Genomic DNA, 20,084 nt, shown 5'->3' with positions numbered 1-20,084 from the left:
AGATGATAGAAAATGTAGTTTATATAAATTGACTATTATACCCTTGTTACATAATAGGTAATGATAGATCGTGAAAAATTAGTAGGCTGAAAATCTCGGGCATTGGCGATCTTGAGGCTGAGTCCTGAGAAAACAAACGTAAAATCAAAGGAGACCGATGGAGGCCGGCCCAAAATCCTCTGATGGTAAAGTCAGTGACTATTACAAGTTGAAAGAGAGTATTTCTGAAGTTCTTTGTTTTTTTGTGAAAAATGTTTCTCATACCTTTGTTCTTCATTTGGGAATGCTTATATAGTATCCATGGAGCAGTTATTCATTTAACAACCGTTCCTGTTATTGAGGAATTCAAAAAATTATAAGATAACTTCCATAACTGCTATGGAAGTTACCTCATTGGGTCTTGTGCTCAACGGTTAATGGAGGGTTTGGTTCGTAATGACGCAACCCATCCTTTACTTTTGGAAGAGCTTAAGTCATCAAAAGCCTAAGGTTCAGCAACCTCGTCCGTCCATTACTAAGGACGGACGAGGTTTGCCTTAGGGATGAGTATAAGAGGGACGAGTGTAAGAGCCCCTCATCCCATTCTTTACATTTTGTCATAGGCGGCCCATATGAACAAGATGAAACTTAGTGCATTTTCTTTACACCATCAGTTGCCTCTTTGTCCATGGGTCGTCCAAGAAAATACAGTAACATCATTCTTTGGATGGACAAGCTCCTTTTCATAATTAGATGTGCCACGTGTCATAATTTCACTGGTGGCTAATCACGTCGATTATTTCTTTCGAGACATTCGCCACGTGGCATCTTTTGGTTGGCTGTTTTGTTTTTGATGTTTAAGTCCACGCCCTATAAATAGTGGAATCTCTCTGATACCCTTTGCATTTCTGAAATTTTCCTCCCTAACATTCCTCGTCTAGAAGTTTCTGCGTCTTTAGTCTTCTTCCGTCTAGAACCAAGTATTCTGTTCCTTCTTGTCTTTAGGTTTTCCTTATAAGTATTCCTTAGAATGTCTGAAAAGATCATTTCCTCGTCTAGCAATAGCTTAGATCATGCCATAGACGAGTATCACGACACCACTAGTTATAGTGGATCTAGCAGCAGTATTGATAGCAGTAGGGGGAATACCATGAACGAGGAATATGTTTCTGGAGTCCCTGGATTTCCTATAGATGTTGTTCAGGAACGACTTAGGGAGAGGGCAGCCTCTGGGGTTTAGGCTAGCACCTTGACGAGTGTTCTTCTGTCCAGTCCTTTAGACGAGGAAGAAACTGTATATAGTTGTGCAGTTAGTGTCAATTCAAAAACTGATGAACAAAGACTTAATAATCTCAGGAAGTGGTACCAAATTCCAGACGAGCTCAACCCCAGGTTAGCCATCCGTGGAGAATGGTGCTGCAATCCTCATTTTGGGATAGGCGTTTATGAAGCCTATTTTTTAGGTGGGTTAAGATGTCCATTAAATTTTTTTGTCAGTGAGCTACTTACCAGATTAGGTTTAGCAGTATGCCAATTCAACCCTAACGCATGGAGATTAATTATCTCTATGCAAATTTTGTGCAGGGAAGTATTTGGAGAAGACCGTCTTATCACTGTAGACGAGTTCCTCTTCTGCTATAAACCCTCGAAAATTAGTCAATCTTTAGGTTTTTATCAATTCACAGCTAGGGGTGCAAATTGTAGGCTAATAAAGTCTCTAGCCTTGTCTGACAGAAACTGGAAGACGAAGTTTATCTTTGTCTCTGGTTTCTGGGCTGGAAATCCTATAGATGTGGGTAGGGATCCTTTTGCCCCCTATGTTGGGGACTTAGGAAACCTTCGTCCTGAAGGTATGCCCTTATCTTTTTCCTCTCTCTTCTTTTTTTTTTTTTTTTTTTAATCTTTCTATTGTTTGTTTTATAGCTGCTGGACGTCCTTCTTTGAGTAAGTTTCATCGTGATCGTGTCCACAAAGCTCGTCTTTATGTTGACAGGGATTTCTACTCCTTGGTTAACCTTAGGAGTCTTGCCAAGTGGTGACTTGGTCCTGAGCCTTCTGATGAGGCCATTGCACACGAAGTCACAGTCTGTAAATGTAAGTTTATACTTGATACTTCTCTCTCTTTTTCTTTTTTCTTTTTCTTATATATATATATATATATATATATTGGTTTTAATTGTTTTTCAGGGATGGCAACCCTAAAAGAAAACAAAGGAAAAGAAACTATGAATGAGGGGAGCCGTCCTGCTGCAGGTGAGAAAAGGAAATCTTTGTCAAAGAATCTGGACTTAGGAAACCTTCCCAATCGTCGAGGGAAGAAAGTTAAACAAGTGTTGTCCAAAGTAGGAATCGTCCAGCCCACTCTTCCTACATCTCAGTCATCCTCCAAATCTTTGACATAGACTCGTCTACTCCAACTGAAATTACCCCATCCAAAACTTCTCCATCCAAAACTGTTGCCCCAGCCTCATCCCAGCCTTCCCAAAGAGCTCCCATGAATATTATTGAAAATGAAGACGTAGCTCGGGAACGTTTTGAGAAGGCTATTCTTGATGAGGACATAGCTGTGTGTTATGACATGTCCTTAAAGGACTTTGAACATTCTAGAGTTCATGATCTTTTCAAGGTGTGTAATTTTATTTTTACTTCGTCTTTATCATTTGTAGGTTTTTCTTGTCTAACCATTGTTTCTTTCACTTTTGTAGGGAATGTCAAAGTTCATAGCTGCGTCTAGGTAGGCTACGAAGTTGGACAAGACGAGGATCTTGCTGGAGAAGAGGATTCAAGAGGTGAAGGACGAGAGTAAGAAGTGGGCTGAGGTGGCGTCCAAAGCTAAAGAAGAGACAAAAGTTCTTCAAAATTTGGTTGAAGGGTTGAGAACTGATGCAGCGGAGAAAGATACTCATCTTGTTCATTTACAAAAGAAGAATGAGGAGTTGAGTACTCTTCTCTCCAAAGCTAAAGAAGACGTTGTGGCTGAATTTAAGGTGTCCAAGCAATATACTGACCTCTTGGACACAAATTATGCAGTAGGCTTTGAGGATTTCAGAATGGATGCCATGGAAAACTTCCCTAAAGTAGACTTTAGCTCCATTAAGCTTAATTTGAATGCTGCTGCCACTAGCTCTCTCCTTCAAACAGGCTCTGAGGACGTCAATATCGAGGACGATGCTTCAACCTTGCCCCCTCAAGACGAACCTAAGGATAACGCTCCCCTTTAGAAAATATCTCAATGTTTTGTATTTTCCCTTCTTTCCTTTTCTCTTTTTTTTTATTAGGTCCACAGTTTAGGACCTTTTCATGTAATCCAAGTACATTTATCTCATCCATGGTTTTAGGACGAGTTTTTAAACAAAAGTTTTAATTTTGCAAAAGTGTTTGGACGTTGGTTGTCTGCCCTTGAAACAATTGAATGAATGCTGCTAATTTTCTTTCATATATGCATGGACGAGATTTTATATTTTCATATACAAGACTTCAAGCTTGGCTCGTCTATACATCATATATATACTTTTATCGTTTTTATTGGAATTTCACCTAGTGTAATTCGTCCATGTGAAACGATAATTATCAGCATTACCCGTCTTTAGACTTAGCTGATTTTCATGTTTAATAAGGATAAGACCCTGCATTTTGCTCATCAATGGACTGGAATGTTTAGGTGCCTTAACAAGTTTTAAAACACTCATCTATGCATTTCCTCGTCCATAGTTTGGATATGCACTTCTTCGTCCATAATATAGACAAATATGCCTTGGGCCTTGTGGCTTGCTCAAGGCATTGGCTTTATCTCGTCCTTTACTTTGGACGAGTCTAGAGAATTTTTTCGTCTTGAGATTTTTTGGCCTTCTTGTGGGTTGAGTTGAACAAAAGTAATATGGAAACCAAAAATTCACACAACATTATATAAATAGCATAAATATTGTTCACAGACGAGGCATACACTTAGAAGTACATGCCTTTTAGGGAAATAAATACAAACCAAACAATAATTTCGTCCATAACTTTAACATTGTAATAACAAGGCAACATTAAAGATACGTAAGTAAACAAACTTATGTAGATAGACAAGTAGATAAATGGTCTTCAGGCTCGTCCAGGCTAGCATTTTATTGGTAGTACCTCTTCAGGTGCTCAACATTCCAAGGATGCTCCAATTTCCTCCCATCTAGGGTTTCCAAGTAGTAGGATCCCTGTCTTTTGCAATTAACAACTCTGTAGAGACCTTCCCAATTAGGACTCAGTTTCCCATGAGTTGGGTTCTTGGTTGCCAAGGAAACCCTTCTCAGGACGAGATCTCCTATGTTGAAGTGCCTTGGTTTTACCATTGCATCATGTTGCCTAGTCATGAGGTTCTTGTATTTTGCTGTCCTTTACTCTGCATCTGTCCTTACCTCATCTATTAAATCAAGACTCAAACGGAGTTGCTTCTCATTATCCTTGTCTTGATACGACATCACCCTATGGTTAGCCATGTGCACTTCCGTAGGTATGACTGCTTCACTTCCATAGGCTAGCTTAAAAGGTGTTTCTCTTGTATGGGTTCTCACCGTCGTCTTGTATGCCCATAAAACACCAGGTAACTCATCTGGCCATACTCCCTTTGCCCCCTCAAGCCGAGTCTTAATGATTTTCAGCAATGATTGGTTTGCAACCTCGGCTTGACCGTTGGCTTAAGGGTGGGCGGGGGAGGAATAGTGATTTTGGATTCCAAAGTGTTCACAGAAGTCCCTGAAAGGGCGTTGTCAAATTGTCGTCCGTTGTCAGATACTAGTACCTTGGGCACCCTAAACCTGCACAGTATGTTCTTCCAGATGAAGTTCTTTACATTTTGCTGTGTGATACTTGCTAAGGGTTTTGCTTCCACCCATTTGGTAAAATAGTCTATCCCTACCATTAAAAATTTCACCTATCTAGTTCCAAGTGGAAAAGGACCTAGGATGTCTAGGCCCCACTGAGCAAAGGGCCATGAGGCCATCATCGAGGTGAGATACTCTGATGGTTGTCTAGGGACATTACTAAACCGTTGGCATTGATCATAGGCTTTAACATATGCCATGGCATCAGCTTGCATGTTCGGCCAATAGTATCCTGCACGAACAACCTTATGGACGAGTGAGCTAGCCCCTGAATGATTTCCACAGGTCCTTCATGAACCTTCCTTAGCACATAGTTTGCCTCGTCCGCAGCCAAACATCTAAGATAAGGTTGAGAAAAACCTCTCATGTACAGAATTTCGTCCATTAGGACATACCTGGCTGCTCTAACCCTGAGTTTTCTGGCCTCATCCTTCCCTTATGGAAGCCTTCCGTCCTTCAAGTACAATACTATTGAGGTCATCCAATTTTCTTCATTCTCTATTTGCTGCACTTCCGGGAGATCTATACTTGGGATGTACTGAACTTCGTCGAGCTCGTCCATGGTTCCAGTCGCCAAGGTTTCCTTTGTTAAAGCATCTGCTTCTGCATTCTTCTCCCTTAGGATTTGAACGAAGTTAGCTCTCCTGAATTTCTTCACAAGCCGTAACACTTTTTCTAAGTATTTTTTCAGTCGTCCTTTCTTTGCCTCATACATCCCATTTATTTGGCCCATGACCAACTGAGAATCTCACAGGACAAGTATTGACTTCGCTTCTACAGACTTAGCCAGTTCCAATCCTTTAAGAAAGGCTTCATACTTAACCTCATTGTTGGTTGCTTGGTATTGCAAATGGATCTTATGCTTCAACTTATCCCTTTCAGGGGATTGCAAAACCACTCCTATTCCTCTTGCATGTTGCGTGGATGAACCATCCACATGGACAACCCATTTTTTACTGTCTTCCCTTCCTTCTATGTCATCGCAGCTTGGTGTGAACTCCGTAATGAAATCTGCCAGGGCCTGATCTTCTATAGCATGCCTTAGTATGTATCGGACATCAAACTTACTGAGTTCAATAGCCCATTGGATCAATCGTCCTACGGCTTCTAACTTGGTCATGGCTTTCTTAAGCGGGTGGTCTATCATGACATTGATTACATGGGCTTGGAAGTAGTGCCTTAGCTTCCTGGAAGCTGTGATAAGTGCGAAAGCTAACTTTTCTATTAGCAGATATCGTCCTTCTGCTCCCCTTAATGCTTTGCTAGTGTAGTACACTGGCTTTTACACTTTTCCTTCTTCTCTTATCAACGCTGAGCTCACGGCATGCGAGGTCATTGCCAGGTATAAAAACAACTCTTCTCCCATCACAGAAAGACTCAGTAACGAAGCCGTAACAAGGTACGTCTTCAAGTCTTGAAAGGCTCTCTGGCACTCATCCGTCCATTCAAATGCTTTCTTTAGAACCTTGAAAAATAGTAAACACTTGTCAGTAACTTTAGAAACAAACGTGTGGAGGGCAGTAACTCGCCTGGTAAGAGATTGGACTTCTTTGATATTATGTGGAGGCTTCATATCTAGAATTGCTTTAATCTTTTCCGGATTTGCCTCGATCCCTCTATGTGAAACCATGAATCCAAGAAATTTTCTTGATGCTACTCTGAAAGCGCACTTACTGGGATTTAATTTCATATTGTACCGCCTGAGTATATTAAAGGTCTCTTGCAAGTCGTCCAGATGTTCTCCTTCATCTAGACTTTTCACCAACATGTCATCTACATAAACTTCTACATTTCATCCAATCTGAGGACGGAACATGTGGTTGACCAATCGTTGGTATGTTGCTCCAACATTTTTCAAACCAAAGGGCATTACTTCATAATAGGATAAGCCTTGACTAGTAACAAAAGATGTCTTCTCCTGGTCGGCCTCATCCATCCTTATTTGGTTGTATCCTGAGAAAGCATCCATAAAACTAAATAATTTGTGGCCTGCGGTAGAATCCACCAGTTGATCAATGCGCGACAATGGATAGTTGTCCTTAGGGCAAGCCTTGTTCAGATCAGTAAAGTCTACACACATCCTCTACTTGTCGTTAACCTTTTTGACTATTACTACATTGGCCAACCAATCTGGATAATACACTTCTCGTATAAATTTTGCCTCCATCAACTTTTGAACTTTATCTTTAATAAAATTATCTCTTTCAGGAGCAAACACCCTTTCTTTTGTCGCACTGGCTTGAAGGAAGGACATATGTTTAGACGGTAGGTGATGACATTAGGAACTATACCCGGCATATCCTCATGACTCCAAGCAAATACATCAATATTTTTCTTCAAAAACTGGACGAGGTTCTTCTTAATCTTCATTTCTAGATTTGCTCCAACCCTGGTACACTTCTTAGGGTTATTTTCATCTAAGGAAATATCTTCTAGTGTTTCAGTGGGCTTTGCCACAACCCTCTTTTCTTCAATATTCATGGCCTGAACTTGCTCGTCCATGGCCAACATTGCTAACTAACATTCTCTTGCTGCTAGCTAGTCTCCTTGCACTTGTCCTACTCTATGCTCTGTTGGAAATTTGATCGACATGTGATAAGTGGATGTACAGCTCTCCAACTATTTAAAGTTAGTCTTTCAATTATGGCGTTGTAGGAGGACAAACAATCCATCACCAGGAAGTTTACATGCTTGGTGATTTGTTGCGGGTATGCCCCTACTACTACTAGTAATGAAATAATGCCCACGGGCTATACCTTCATCCCACCGAAGCCTACCAAGGGGGAGCTCACTGGACGGAGCTGATCTCGTCCTAACCTCATCTGCTGAAAAGCTGGGTAATATAAAATGTCCACCGAGCTTCCATTGTCCACCAACACCCTTCTAGTCATGTAGTCAGCAATAAGCAAGGTGATGGCGATGGCATCATCATGAGGGTGGTGAATTCTCTCATAATCTTCGTTCGTGAAAGTGATCACTAGTTCATCCATGACCTTTGCTCTTGGTGACCGCCCAAAGAGTTGGACGCTCTACACTACCTTCAGGTATGCCTTCTTTGACTTGGACGACTAGCCTGTGGAACCTCCCCCTATGATAACTCTTATTTCTCCAAGCGGTGGTTACAATGATTCTTCTATCTTCCCTTTCAATTTCTCGTCCTTGTGGTCTCATCCAAGGAAGTTTCTCAACTTCCTTTGCCTTATGAGGTTTTCAATCTACTATTTTAAATCAAAACACTCGTTCGTATCACGCCCATGATCTCTATGAAAGCGACAATACTTATTCCTGTTGCGCTTATTGGGATCCCCCTTCATTTTCTCCAGCCACTTCAAGGAAGGATCATCCTTGATTTGTATAAAAACTTGTTCAAGCGGCACGTTCAAAGGAGTATATTGTTGATTTCGTGCTGAAGAGCTAGTCTTTTTATTATCTCGATCTCTTCTTTCTTCCGTTCATCCCTTCTTTGAATGAGGACCTTGCTCAGACTGATGAGTGGGGTTTGCTTCTACTCTCTCAGCTCTCTTCCTCTTCTTAGCTATGATCGCGTCTTTCGCATTCATAAAATTCTAGGCTGAATGGACAGGTTCAGCCATGGACTAAGGCTCTTTTTCATAAAGTTTATGTATGAATAAGTTAGAATTAACCCCGTTACGGAAGGCTGCCAGTAATAACTTGTCATCCACCTCGTCCATACTCCTCAAAGAACTTACTGAATTCGGGGATATCTTACTGAACCAGACTCATGCCAGACCTTTAAGGGTGGTAGGGAAAGCTCTACACATAATTTCATCAGGAACCCCTTGAAGGTGCATTGTAGTCTTGAAAGTAGCAATGTGATCAAACGGGTCACGCGTTCCATCATATGAATCCAAGGAAGGCATTTTGAACTTTGGAGATAGAAGGTGGCCGTTGATGGAAGCTATGAAAGGGGAGTTTGTTCAATGAACTAAGTCTTCTACGGGATTTGCCCTTCTCATATTCTCCCGTATCTCATCCATAACTTTCCTCATTTGGTCCATCTCTCTCTCCAAATGTGGCACCCTTCTTGGTGTAGTACCCCTTGATTGGCTTTTCAACTCTACATTTCTTCTATCGTCCTGGGTTTGTCCATGCTTTTCTCTATAAGCCTCATGCGTTGCCTTCTGAGATTAATCTCCTTTCTCAAATCTTGATTCTGGCAAGTTAACTCTGCCATGGCAGCAACCATTGACTGCACATGTTGGACAGAAGATGGTTACATCGCAGGCGCCGATTGTTGGCCACAATTAGGGTTACTGGAAGCATCTCTACTCTCTTGAGGGCTTGGACTAGTAGTCCTTGATTTTTTCCGAACCATTTTAGCCCTTTGTCAGAGAAAGAAATCATAGAACTCAACAGATAAAGTTCAAGCACGACAAATCCTCCCCACAGATGGTGGCAACTGATAGATCGTGAAAAATCAGTAGGTTGAAAATCTCAGGCATTGGCAATCTTGAGGCTGAGTCCTGAGAAAACAAACGTAAAATCAGAGGAGACCGGTGGAAGCCAGCCTAAAATCCTTCGATGGTAAAGTCAGTGACTATTACAAGTTGAAAGAGAGTATTTCTGAAGTTCTTTGTTTTTTAGTGAAAAATGTTTCTCATACCTTTGTTCTTTATTTGGGAATGCTTATATAGTATGCGTAGAGCGGTTATTCATTTAACAACCGTTCTTGTTATTGAGGAATTCAGAAAATTATAAGATAACTTCCATAACTGGCATGGAAGTTACCTTATTGGGCCTTGTGCTCAACGATTAATGGAGGGTTTGGTTCGTAACGACGCAACCCATCCTTTACTATTGGAAGAGCTTAAGTCATCAAAAGCCTAAGGTTCAGCAACCTCGTCCGTACATTACTAAGGACGAATGAGGTTTGCCTTAGGGTCGAGTATAAGAGGGATGAGCATAAGAGCCCCTCATCCCATTCTTTACATTTTGTCATGGACGGCCTATGTGGACGAGATGAAACTTAGCGCATTTTCTTTATACTATCAGGTAAGAAGTAGATTTATTTGTACTCATTAAATAATATTGTGAAAATATTGTGGTAACATTTCTCAAGATTTTTCATTCTTTATATCATTTGTCCTTTCTCAGCCTTTTTCCCATCCATATGTTTTTCTTCTTTTTTTTTTCTTTTTTTTTTTTTTCTTGTTTTTCTCCTCTACATGTTGTCCTTATATCTCTATCCCCCTTCTTTTATTTGCTTTGTCTTCCTCATTAGAACGTTCTAGGCTTCCAGCTAATGCAGGTGTAACTCTCATTCTCTAGCGCTCTCTTTCTCTGTTTCTTTTCTTCTTCTTTTTTTAACTTGATTCCAGAGGGCATTTGTATAAAAATGCCATAAGTCCACTTTTCTGAGTTTTCTCCCCACAATTTTCCCCCCGATTTGGGAGGATGAGATTTGTGGGCCCGGGAGAGAAAATTTTCTCCCAGGTTTTCCATCCTCAGTGTTTTCCTTCTTTTGCCAAATAGTGGAAGACACTGTTTTCCACCCACTTTTCCTCCCTATGTTTTCCATCCTCCCTAAAATCACCCCAATCAAACACAGTGTAAGTTATTTATCACTTATGTAATAATATTTAACAAGTTAACTAAATAAATCAAACTAACACGTGTGAAATGGCTGTCTCTCCTCTTCGTAGGAGCTCTATCTCTCGTTTGACGAGTACTCTCTCCCTTAGAACTCTTCTGAGGGTTTGTCTTTTACTTTTGTATTTTGGATTGATGGTTGACAACATGATTAATATCTTGGAAAATATGAAACTGACCACGGTAGAAAAAGAAGTGATCGCAGTACCAGATGAAGGGCGAAAGGATGAGATTGAGAGTTGCAATTTTTGACATGCAAACCTTTCAATAAAAGGGCAGCACAAAATACCCTGAAGAAAGCGTGGGGTTTAGAAGAAGGGGTCCAGATTTTGGAGGTTGGATCCAATCTATTCCAATTCAAGTTCAATACAAAATTTGATTTGGAAAGGGTCCTACGAGGAGGTCCTTGGACCTTTGAAACCAAGCTCTCATGTTACGTAGATGGGAGAAAGGAATGACAACAATGAATGTGAAATTTGATACGGCGTCGCTATGGGTTCAAATATGGGGAGCCCCTTTTGATATGGTCTCTCTGTCAGTGGCAGTAGAGGTGGGCAGCCGATTGGGGGTGGTGGAAGAAGTAGAAAGGAGACAGAAACAAGAGGCTCAGGACCTCTTTATGAGGGTAAGGGTTGCAATCCCTATCTTAAAACTAATTCGAATGGGAGGATTTATAGTAGGGTCTGATGGAGTTCGGTCTTAGGTCAGTTTCAAGTACGAACGACTCCTAATGTTTTGCCATTACTATGGTTTACTAGGGCATGATATCAAGCACAGTGCAAGCCACTTCGCTGCATTGAAGAATGGAGGGGAGGTGGTCTATCCATATGGTGATTGGATGAAAGCAGTTAGGCCTCGCTTATGGTTACCAACAAGGTGGAACTTGTCTCGTTATATGCCAAGCAACAGGAGGGGCAGAATGGAGAACACTAACAGTAGCGACTTCGGTAGGTTGCAAGCTCCGGCAGCGGTAGTAGCAAACACTACTATGGCTAGGGCAGATGACAAGTATGAAAAAGGAAAGACCGCCAAATCTAGGACTATTCTGGATATTTAGGAAGTTAATGCCAAGAGAGAGGTAAAGAATGAAATTAATGCAGACGTTTTGATTCCGAAACAAGTGGACTTTACCTCAGGGGTTTCAAACTCAAATGAAGCAATTGAGTTAGAGCAAGAGTCTGATGATCACATGACTAAAGCTATCCATGTTGGGCCTTCCAAGCTTAAGCCTAAATAGACTAGAGTACCTCACATGGAGTGTGGGCTTGAGGGCTTAAGTGCTGAGACATCCACTACAATATTGGGAAAGAGAGGACCAACACAAATAGAGGAAGACGAGTTCAACGAAGAGAATGAGGCACAGGGGTCGAAGTGTGGTAAATTACAAGGTGACTATTGTTCTGATACAGCAGTAGGGATGTTTGAACACCTTTGCCAACCACAATAAAGCTCTTAAGTTGGAACTGCCAAGGGCTTGGGAACCCTTCAACAGTTCGAAACCTTTGCAAAATAGTGAAGGATCAAGCTCCCATGATTTGTTTCTTAATGGAAATAAGGTTGGACAGGAAAGGATTCAAGAAACACTATAAGGAGTTGCCTTTTCCTAATTAGTTCATCGTTAAAAAACCTAATTCAGGGGGTGGGTTGGCTCTGATATGGAAAAATGAGGTGGTTGTTGACGTTATAAATTTCACTGAAAATCATATTTTAGCTAAGGTGGTGGAGGAAGATGGATTTGTGTGGTACCTGACTAGTTTATATGGGTGGCCAGAAACTTCGCAGAAATCAAAATCTTGGGCTTTATTACTCCATCTTTTATCATTTGTTGATGGCCCATGGATGTGCATAGGGGACTTTAATGCCATATTACACTCCCATGAAAAACAAAGCACGCGCCCTCCTCCTTATAGCCAAATGGATGACTTTAAAGAAACATTGGAATGATTCCAATTATCAAACTTGGGGTCCATTGGGTATCCATTTACGTGGAATAACAGAAGGTCGGGGATAGCCAACACAAGTAAACATCTAGATCGAGCTGTTGCTACTGAGAGTTGGAAAACAAGATTCCCTGTAAGTACAATTACTCATATTTATTCCCATACTTTTGACCATCTACCTTTATTACTTCAAATAAGGACTTCCAGGAAAGCTAGTGCATGGATTCTAAGGGTGTGCAAAAAATCGATGAACCAAAAAAATTGCTTCACACTTTTTGAACTGATGCAAAAATTTAAATTCGGTTTCGGTTTTATTATATAAAAAACCAAAAATTTCGGTTTGATTTTCGGTGGCAAATTCTAATACACCGAACCGACTGACCAAACCAAAATATATTAAATAATAATTTGTACAAATTATTTCAACAAAGTTCCTAGTATCCTAGCGGCAAGGACACGTGCTTGTCTCTAGTCAGCCCAGGTTCAACCCTTAGTAATAGCCTTTTTATTTTTCCTCTCCTTATTATCAAAACTACATTGTCTTGGGGTTTGCCTTATAACCCTATTAATCCTATTTTCAACATTTGCCTCTCACTTCAAGTCTAATATATTTGGGGATTTGTTCTTTGTGTTTGGGTTTCAAGGTTTCTCGGTGTTTGGGTTTTGTTCTCTCTCACTTCTATTGGCAACATCAAGAGAGAAAACATCAAGAAGCAAGAAATGAAAAACCCTACAAACACCAAGAACAAGATTCAGAGAGAATCAAGAAACCCACCCAAAGATCCAAAGAGAAAACATCAACAAACCCTGTTGCCATTGCCGCCTAGAGCCTTTGCCACCTAGGTTCAATCGCTGCCGCCTCCTTTGTTGTTGCCGCCTCTCTAGTTTGATTTTTCTGTCTTCATGGTTTGGGTTTTGTTCTTTGTGGGTTTCTTTTTGGGTTTCAAGGTTTCTGGGTTTGTGGTTTGGGTTTTGTTCTTCGTGTTTGGGTTTCAAGGTTTCTGGGTGTTTGGGTTTTATTCTCCGTGATTTCTGGGTTTCTGGGTTTCAAGGTAGAAGGTTGTGAGTTTGGCTTCGCTGGTACGCTTCTTTGCCATTCTCTCTTTTTTTTTTTTTTTTTTTTGGTTTTGTGTTTGCTACTTTGCTTGGTGCTTGATGTTTGGGTGGTGAGCAAACGTGGGAAAGCAAAGGGATTTTCTGGGTTTGTTAATTTTTTTTTTCTCTATTTGCTTTCTTAGAAAATAAATGATAAGAAAACCAAAAAAACCCACCAAAAATGAAATCCAACCGAAACCGATTGATTTCCAATTACTTCGGTTGATTTCGGTTAAGAATTTCACAAACCAAAAATTTCAGTTTTGGTTGGCCAACACTTAGAAAACCGACCGAAATCGAACCGACACACCCCTAATGGATTTAGAGGAAGTTCAAGTTTGAGGAGTCTTGGTTATTATGGGAGGAGTGCGAAAATGTGCTCCATGAGGCATGGAACAAAATGGAAGCAACAAGCTTAGGACTGAATAAAATTAAGGAAAGAATCGCAATATATGGTGCGGATTTGTAGGTGTGGGGCTCTACTCTAACTTATCCTGATGCTAAGAAAATTAAAGCACTCCAAAAACAAGTTGAAGCACATAGTAAGGGGGAGTTAACAGAAGACAACAAGGTTGAGTTTTTAGCAACTAGCAAAGAGTTGGATGATCTCTTGTTGAAGCAGGAAATTTTTTGGGTGCAACGATCCTGAATTTCATGGTTAAAATATGGGGATAAGAATACCAAGTTCTTCCACTCTAAGCCTCACAACGAAGACGTAGAAACTTTATACAGGGAATCAGAAATGAAGGAGATATTTGGGTGGAAGAAATTGATGACATTACAGGGGTAGCAATCAATTATTTTGAGAACATGTTTTTAGCAGGTGATTGTGACCGTTTGGAGGAATGTCTTGCTATTGTCCATCACAGAATAACCCTTAGGATGCAAGAAATTTTGTCTAGTGAATATACAGTAGAAGAGATCAAAGCGGCGTTGTTTCAAATAGGACCAACAAAGGCTCCTGGACCAGACGGTATGAATGCTTTCTTTTACCAAAAATTTTGGCATATTGTTCGCGTAAAATAATCTGCAAGCGCACAGAATCGTAACAAGTAGTAAAGTGTTTTTAGAAAACGAATATCGAACCCATAGGAATTAACTATGTTATTGAATACCGAAATTTACTAAATTAAGTACTATTTGGAAAATCGAAAATAGATGGAACGTTCTACTATTTGAATTAAATTAAACTATTTAATAAAAATAAATCTATGAATAAAAAATTAACAAAGCGTAAAATCTAAAAGTGTAAAAATATGATAAGAATGGATCTAGAGCAGTTGATTTCACCTAACAAATCCCACACAATTTATTCTTCCTAATTATTAAATTCTAATAATCTCCCGTTGATGATTAAAAATTCCTTAAGTATTCAATATCTTCTCTCGAATAATATTAAAAATATCTTCAACTAACAATTCCATATCTCTATGTGAATTTAATTAATTGGAGACTCATTACGTACTTTGAATTTTTTGAAAAATCACACTAGTCGCGGTAAAGCATCTCTACTTTCGCTCAACTAATGGTGTTTAATTCTAGAACTAAAATAACAAATCACCTCTCGGTCTCATTGTAATTCAATTGATCAAACCATAATTCGTAAAAATAGTAAGCATTAAGAATAAGAATTAAACACTCAATCATGGAAATATTAAAAATAAAATAATTCAGAATATAAATTGTGTGTTCATTGCTAGACTACATCAACGCTCTAGAAAATAAAATTTAGTTCATAATAAAACTGAAAAGAAAACAAATAAAACTTATGTCTTTCATCTGATGGTTGATCAACATGAAGCTCTCGCCTTTGCCCTCAGATCCTCCTCTTCAAAAAGACTCCTAAAAGAAAAATCTTCAATGCGGCAGCCCCCTTTTCCTCTCAGGTTTTCTCTCCTTTTCTTTTCTTTTCTTTTTACCCTAAAGAGCCTTTAAATAGGTCAAGGAATCCTATTCCCGTTTGGAGAAAATCCCAGATTTTTAGGCTTCATTTAACCGACGATTTTGGCCCATTTAAACTCATAATTCGGACTTTTGGTAAACTACAAAGTTGTAGCCCTTTAAGTTAACTTTCCAGCCCAACTTGAATCATCTCGATTGGATATCTGAGACCAAAGTTATGCTGAAAATACTAACTGATGTGCAGGCTGGAATCCTAATCCGAATTGGACTTGGATTTTGTACAAAATTCCTTTGATTCCTTGCTCTTCTCATTCCTTCAAAGCACAAATGAATAGATAAATATAAATAAAAAAAATCAAATCAAATCAAAAGAAATAAAGGAAAACTAACAATTTTAATAAATAAGAGGATAATAAAAATCATGTAAAAATTACACTTATCACATATAGTGAGTGATGATGTAATACATGCTGTGTTGGATTTTTTGAAGTTTGGAAATATGGAACTTGATGTTGATTATACTCAAATTGTTCTCATTCCTAAGATAAAGTCCCCGGAAAAAAAAAATCTAATTTTAGACCCATAAACCTTTGCAATGTAATTTACAAAATAATCTCAAAAGTCCTAGCAAACAGACTAAAGCAAATTCTCCCCCAGTTGATATCTCCCACTCAGAGTGTTTTTGTCCCTGGTCACCTCATTACAGACAATGTCTTGGTGGCTTATGAAACACTACATGCCATGCACTGTCGTAAAAAAGGCAAAAAAGGATCCCTTGCACTAAAATTGGATATTAGCAAAGCATATGACTGAGTTGAGTGGGCTTTCCTTAGAAGTATTATGGCCAAGATGGGCTTTCTTGAGGTTTGGATTAACTGGGTAATGTGTTGTGTTTCCACCCCTACTTTTTCTGTGTGCATCAATGGAAAATCATTTGGTAATATTAAACCATCTAGAGGGATCCGCCAAGGAGACCCATTATCCCCTTATTTGTTTCTTTTATGTGCAGAAGGTTTCACCTCTCTTTTTGCACAAGCCGAGATGGAGAGGCGGCTTCATGGGGTAACTATATGTCGAAGAGCACCGTGCATTTCTAATCTTTTATTTGCAGATGACTCCCTATTATTTTTCCTAGCTACTCAAGAAGAGGTACAAGTGACAATGGATATCTTGAAATTATATGCTTCAGCTTCTAGGCAATGCATAAATTTTTGAGAAATCATGTATATACTTTAGTAGCAATATTGATGTGAGGCAGAGGGATTAGATAAAAAATAACTTGGGGGTGAAGAAAGTTGACAGGTTTGAATCATATTTAGGTCTACCTACCTTGGTTGATCGCTCAAAAAACCAAACTTTTTTCCTTTCTCAAGGATAGAGTTTGGAAAAAACTCCAAGGTTGGAAAGGCAAGTTACTATCTAGAGCGGGAAAGGAGGTCCTTATAAAGGCTGTTGTTTAATCAATACCGACTTACACAAAGGGGGTGTTTCAATTACCAGTGAAGCTTTGCAATGAGCTTAATGCTATGTGTGCAAGATTTTGGTGGGTTCAAGTGGGTAACGAAAGGAAGATACATTGGAAAAGTTAGGACTCGTTGTCTAAACCCAAGAAGGAATGGGGAATGGGGTTTAGGGATATTCATAGTTTCAACTTGGCTATGTTAGCCAAGCAAGGGTGGAGGCTACTTCAAGACAAGGGCTCACTACTTTATGACTGTTTCAAAGCCAAATATTTCCCACCATGCAGTTTTTTGGAAGCGAGGGATGTACCAAACAGCTCTTTTGTTTGGAAAAGTATATTGGCTACTCAAGATATTCTAAAGAGAGGATGTTGTTGGAGGGTTGGGGATGGCTTAACTATAAAGGTCACTGAGGATAAATGGATTCCAAACTACCCAGGCAATAAGGTGATTCATCCACCTCAGGTGGATGAGTGGGAATGGAGAGTGATGGAGTTGATTGATTGGTCAGTTTGAACCTGGGATAGACAACTCATTGAGACAATGTTCCACAAAGATGATGATGTTGCCATTCACCGAATCCCATTAAGCAGAAGACATATTACAGATACTCTATTTTGGTCTTACAACAGAGATGGAGTATACTCAGTTAAATCGGGCCACCATGTTGCAAGGCAGATTATGAAGGAAGTGAATATGCAGGGGGAATGTTCAGCTACAGGGGCAGGTGGCTTGGTGTGAAACAAAATATGGAAGCTCAATATCTCAAATAAAACAAAGGTGTTCAACTGGAGAGCTATTCATGATATCCTTCCTACTCGTGAAAATCTCACTCGCAAACACATTGTAGAGGATAGCATTTGTGAACTTTGCAAGAGTTCAAACTAAAAGTTCAAAATGTGTATAAAACACCCTTGAACGTTTAGACCCCAAATTATAAAATAACCAATTCAAGCTTATTATCAAACAATTTATGTGCGGAACATGAATATAAGCCAATCACAGAATTGATAACTAATCTATGCCAAATATAAACACATCCACAGCAGTAAATATAAGGCAAAGATAAAGGGAAGGAAGATGCAAACACACGAACAACACACAATGTGTTATCGAAGAGGAAACCGAAGTCCTCGGCGTAAAACCTCTTCGCCGCCCTCCAAGCGATCAAATAATCCACTAAAGAAAGTAGTTGGGATACATGAATAGCAGAAAACCCTCCAAGCTTAATCTACCCAAGTACCTAAGCCCTCCAAGCTTCTTGCTCCAACGAGGTTACGCCGAACCTATTTCTTCTTTAACTTCCCGGATTCCTCTACTAGACCATAGCATCAACCAATGTATATTGGTTCCTTCCAAACTGCTTCCCTTAGCACCAAATGAACCTTCTCACAGACGTAGGTGTGGTGAGGTAAGGATTTGGTCAATCACCTCTCAAGGGTATGACAATGGAAAGGAAGAAAGTAGAGGAATTTATAGAGTCTCTAAGGTAAAGATTGGGGATGAGGCAATCTTTTTTTTCTCTAGGGTTTCTCTCACAAAATTCTCTCTGGAAGTTCTCTCAAATTAGTGGGTATAAGGGTCTATATATAGTGGTGTGTGTTTGGAATACGAAGAATCAGTTTTTGCCAAACAAGGCTGATTGGCGGCTTGACCTCGCGGCTTGTCCAAGTCATGACGTAACGGCCTGGCCAGCCTGGGACTTTTGTCCTGTAGTGCGACAGCTGGTACGACCCTTCAGCTTCCCATGTGTGCATCTCACGTGCTTGCAGTTGGTGGCTTGCCAGTCGCGAGTCAGCCGCGAGTCCTAACCACGAACCCTTGCTTTCTTGCACATACTTGAGCTTTTCTTCACCTCTTCTTACACATTACCCTTATAATAATCCCATCTAAATACAAGGTTATTAAATACTAAATTACAAGCAAATTGACATAGAATAAAGCCAACAAGATGGTTGATAAATTTCAACATTACACAAACAAATCTGCCATTCATGTATTATGGGAATGCCTAGTGGCCCAGGATGTTTGGGCAGTAAGTGTGAGAAGACTACAAAAGGGTGTAGGGGGTCAATGTGACTTCAGGCAGCTGATGGAGGAATTGTTGTTGAAACTGCCTACGGAGGAGCTTAAGATTTTCCTAGTGCAGGCATGGTTATTGTGGACACAACGGAACTCAGTCATCCATGGTGGAAATAAACAGGATCCGTCTCAACTTGCTAAAAGAGCCACTAAATTTTTGGAGGAATTTAAACAATCCCATGAACATCTTACTGTTCAGACATCTGTTGCGAGATGCTCAAGATGGAATCCTCCACCGGGTGCAAGCTTTAAACTCAATTTTGATGTAGCAATTTTTCAGGACATAGACGCGTTGGGTTTTGGAGCAATAATCCGGAATGGCTTGGGAGAGGTCATGGCATCAATTTAAGCGAAAGGACCACTAGTATGTGACAGCAAGGAGGCTGAAGTGCTGGCATGTAGGAAAGCTTTGGAGTTTACAATGGACTCGAGGTTCTTTGAACTAGTGATAGAAGGAGATAATACTACTATCATGAATTACTTAACCAACTCACATGCTGCTCAATCTCAACAGGGACATCTGTATGGAGACATCTAATGCATGGCTGCTGGTCTGCATGTTCTTTCTGTAAATTGTGTTGATTGTTCAACCAATTCAGTAGCTTATTCCTTAGCACGCTATGCTAGATGTATCAATGATGAAATTATTTGGCAAGAGGAATCCCCTCCACTTGCTTTGGAGGCATTGTATTTCAATTCTCGCTAATTAATGATAAAAAGTTGTGGTTTCAAAAAAAAAACTAACACGTATTTATAGCATACACATTCAAATTGCTTAAATTCAAAAGTGATAATATGTTACAAATGGCCCAAAAATTAATTTATTTTCATCATATTGGCTAATCAACCTCATCTAAGTCAATGCTATCACCACGTTTATCATTTTGCAAGTTTATTTCTTCATTAAAATTTTCTTCATCGTTATTAATATTTATTATCTGTTCTTGTTCTTTTTATTTTAATAATTAAAAAAAAAAATTCTTGGCATTCTAGTTTCTTGGACTTATAAGTTATAACAATAATGAAAAAATTAAAAATATTCATATTTTCAATTAATATCATATTCATAGTATAGAAAATAAATTGGGTAAAATACTATTTTGGTCTCTAAACTTTACCAAAATTTTGATTTTTCTCCTTTAACTTTAAGAAGTTCA

General features: G+C 39.5%; 1 protein-coding gene across 1 annotated transcript; it reads left to right on the top strand.

Moving 5' to 3' along the window:
- The first annotated feature begins 18,796 nt into the window (after nt 1-18,796).
- LOC112022794 (uncharacterized) lies at nt 18,797-19,276 on the top strand. The gene has a single exon (XM_024055418.1). The coding sequence runs from the start codon at nt 18,797-18,799 to the stop codon at nt 19,274-19,276; it is 480 nt and encodes a 159-aa protein (XP_023911186.1).
- The last annotated feature ends 808 nt before the right edge of the window (nt 19,277-20,084 follow it).

This window comes from Quercus suber, unplaced genomic scaffold (assembly GCF_002906115.3).
Source record: "Quercus suber isolate HL8 unplaced genomic scaffold, Cork oak 2.0 scaffold_765, whole genome shotgun sequence".
Classification (NCBI taxonomy): Eukaryota; Viridiplantae; Streptophyta; class Magnoliopsida; order Fagales; family Fagaceae; genus Quercus; species Quercus suber.
The sequence above is the reverse complement of the archived record's forward strand: the minus strand, read 5'-3'. Positions and strand labels throughout refer to the sequence as shown.

Excerpts from the sequence above, each read along its gene's own strand:
- LOC112022794 (XM_024055418.1), top strand. The coding sequence starts at position 18,797 with ATGGTTGATAAATTTCAACATTACACAAACAAATCTGCCATTCATGTA.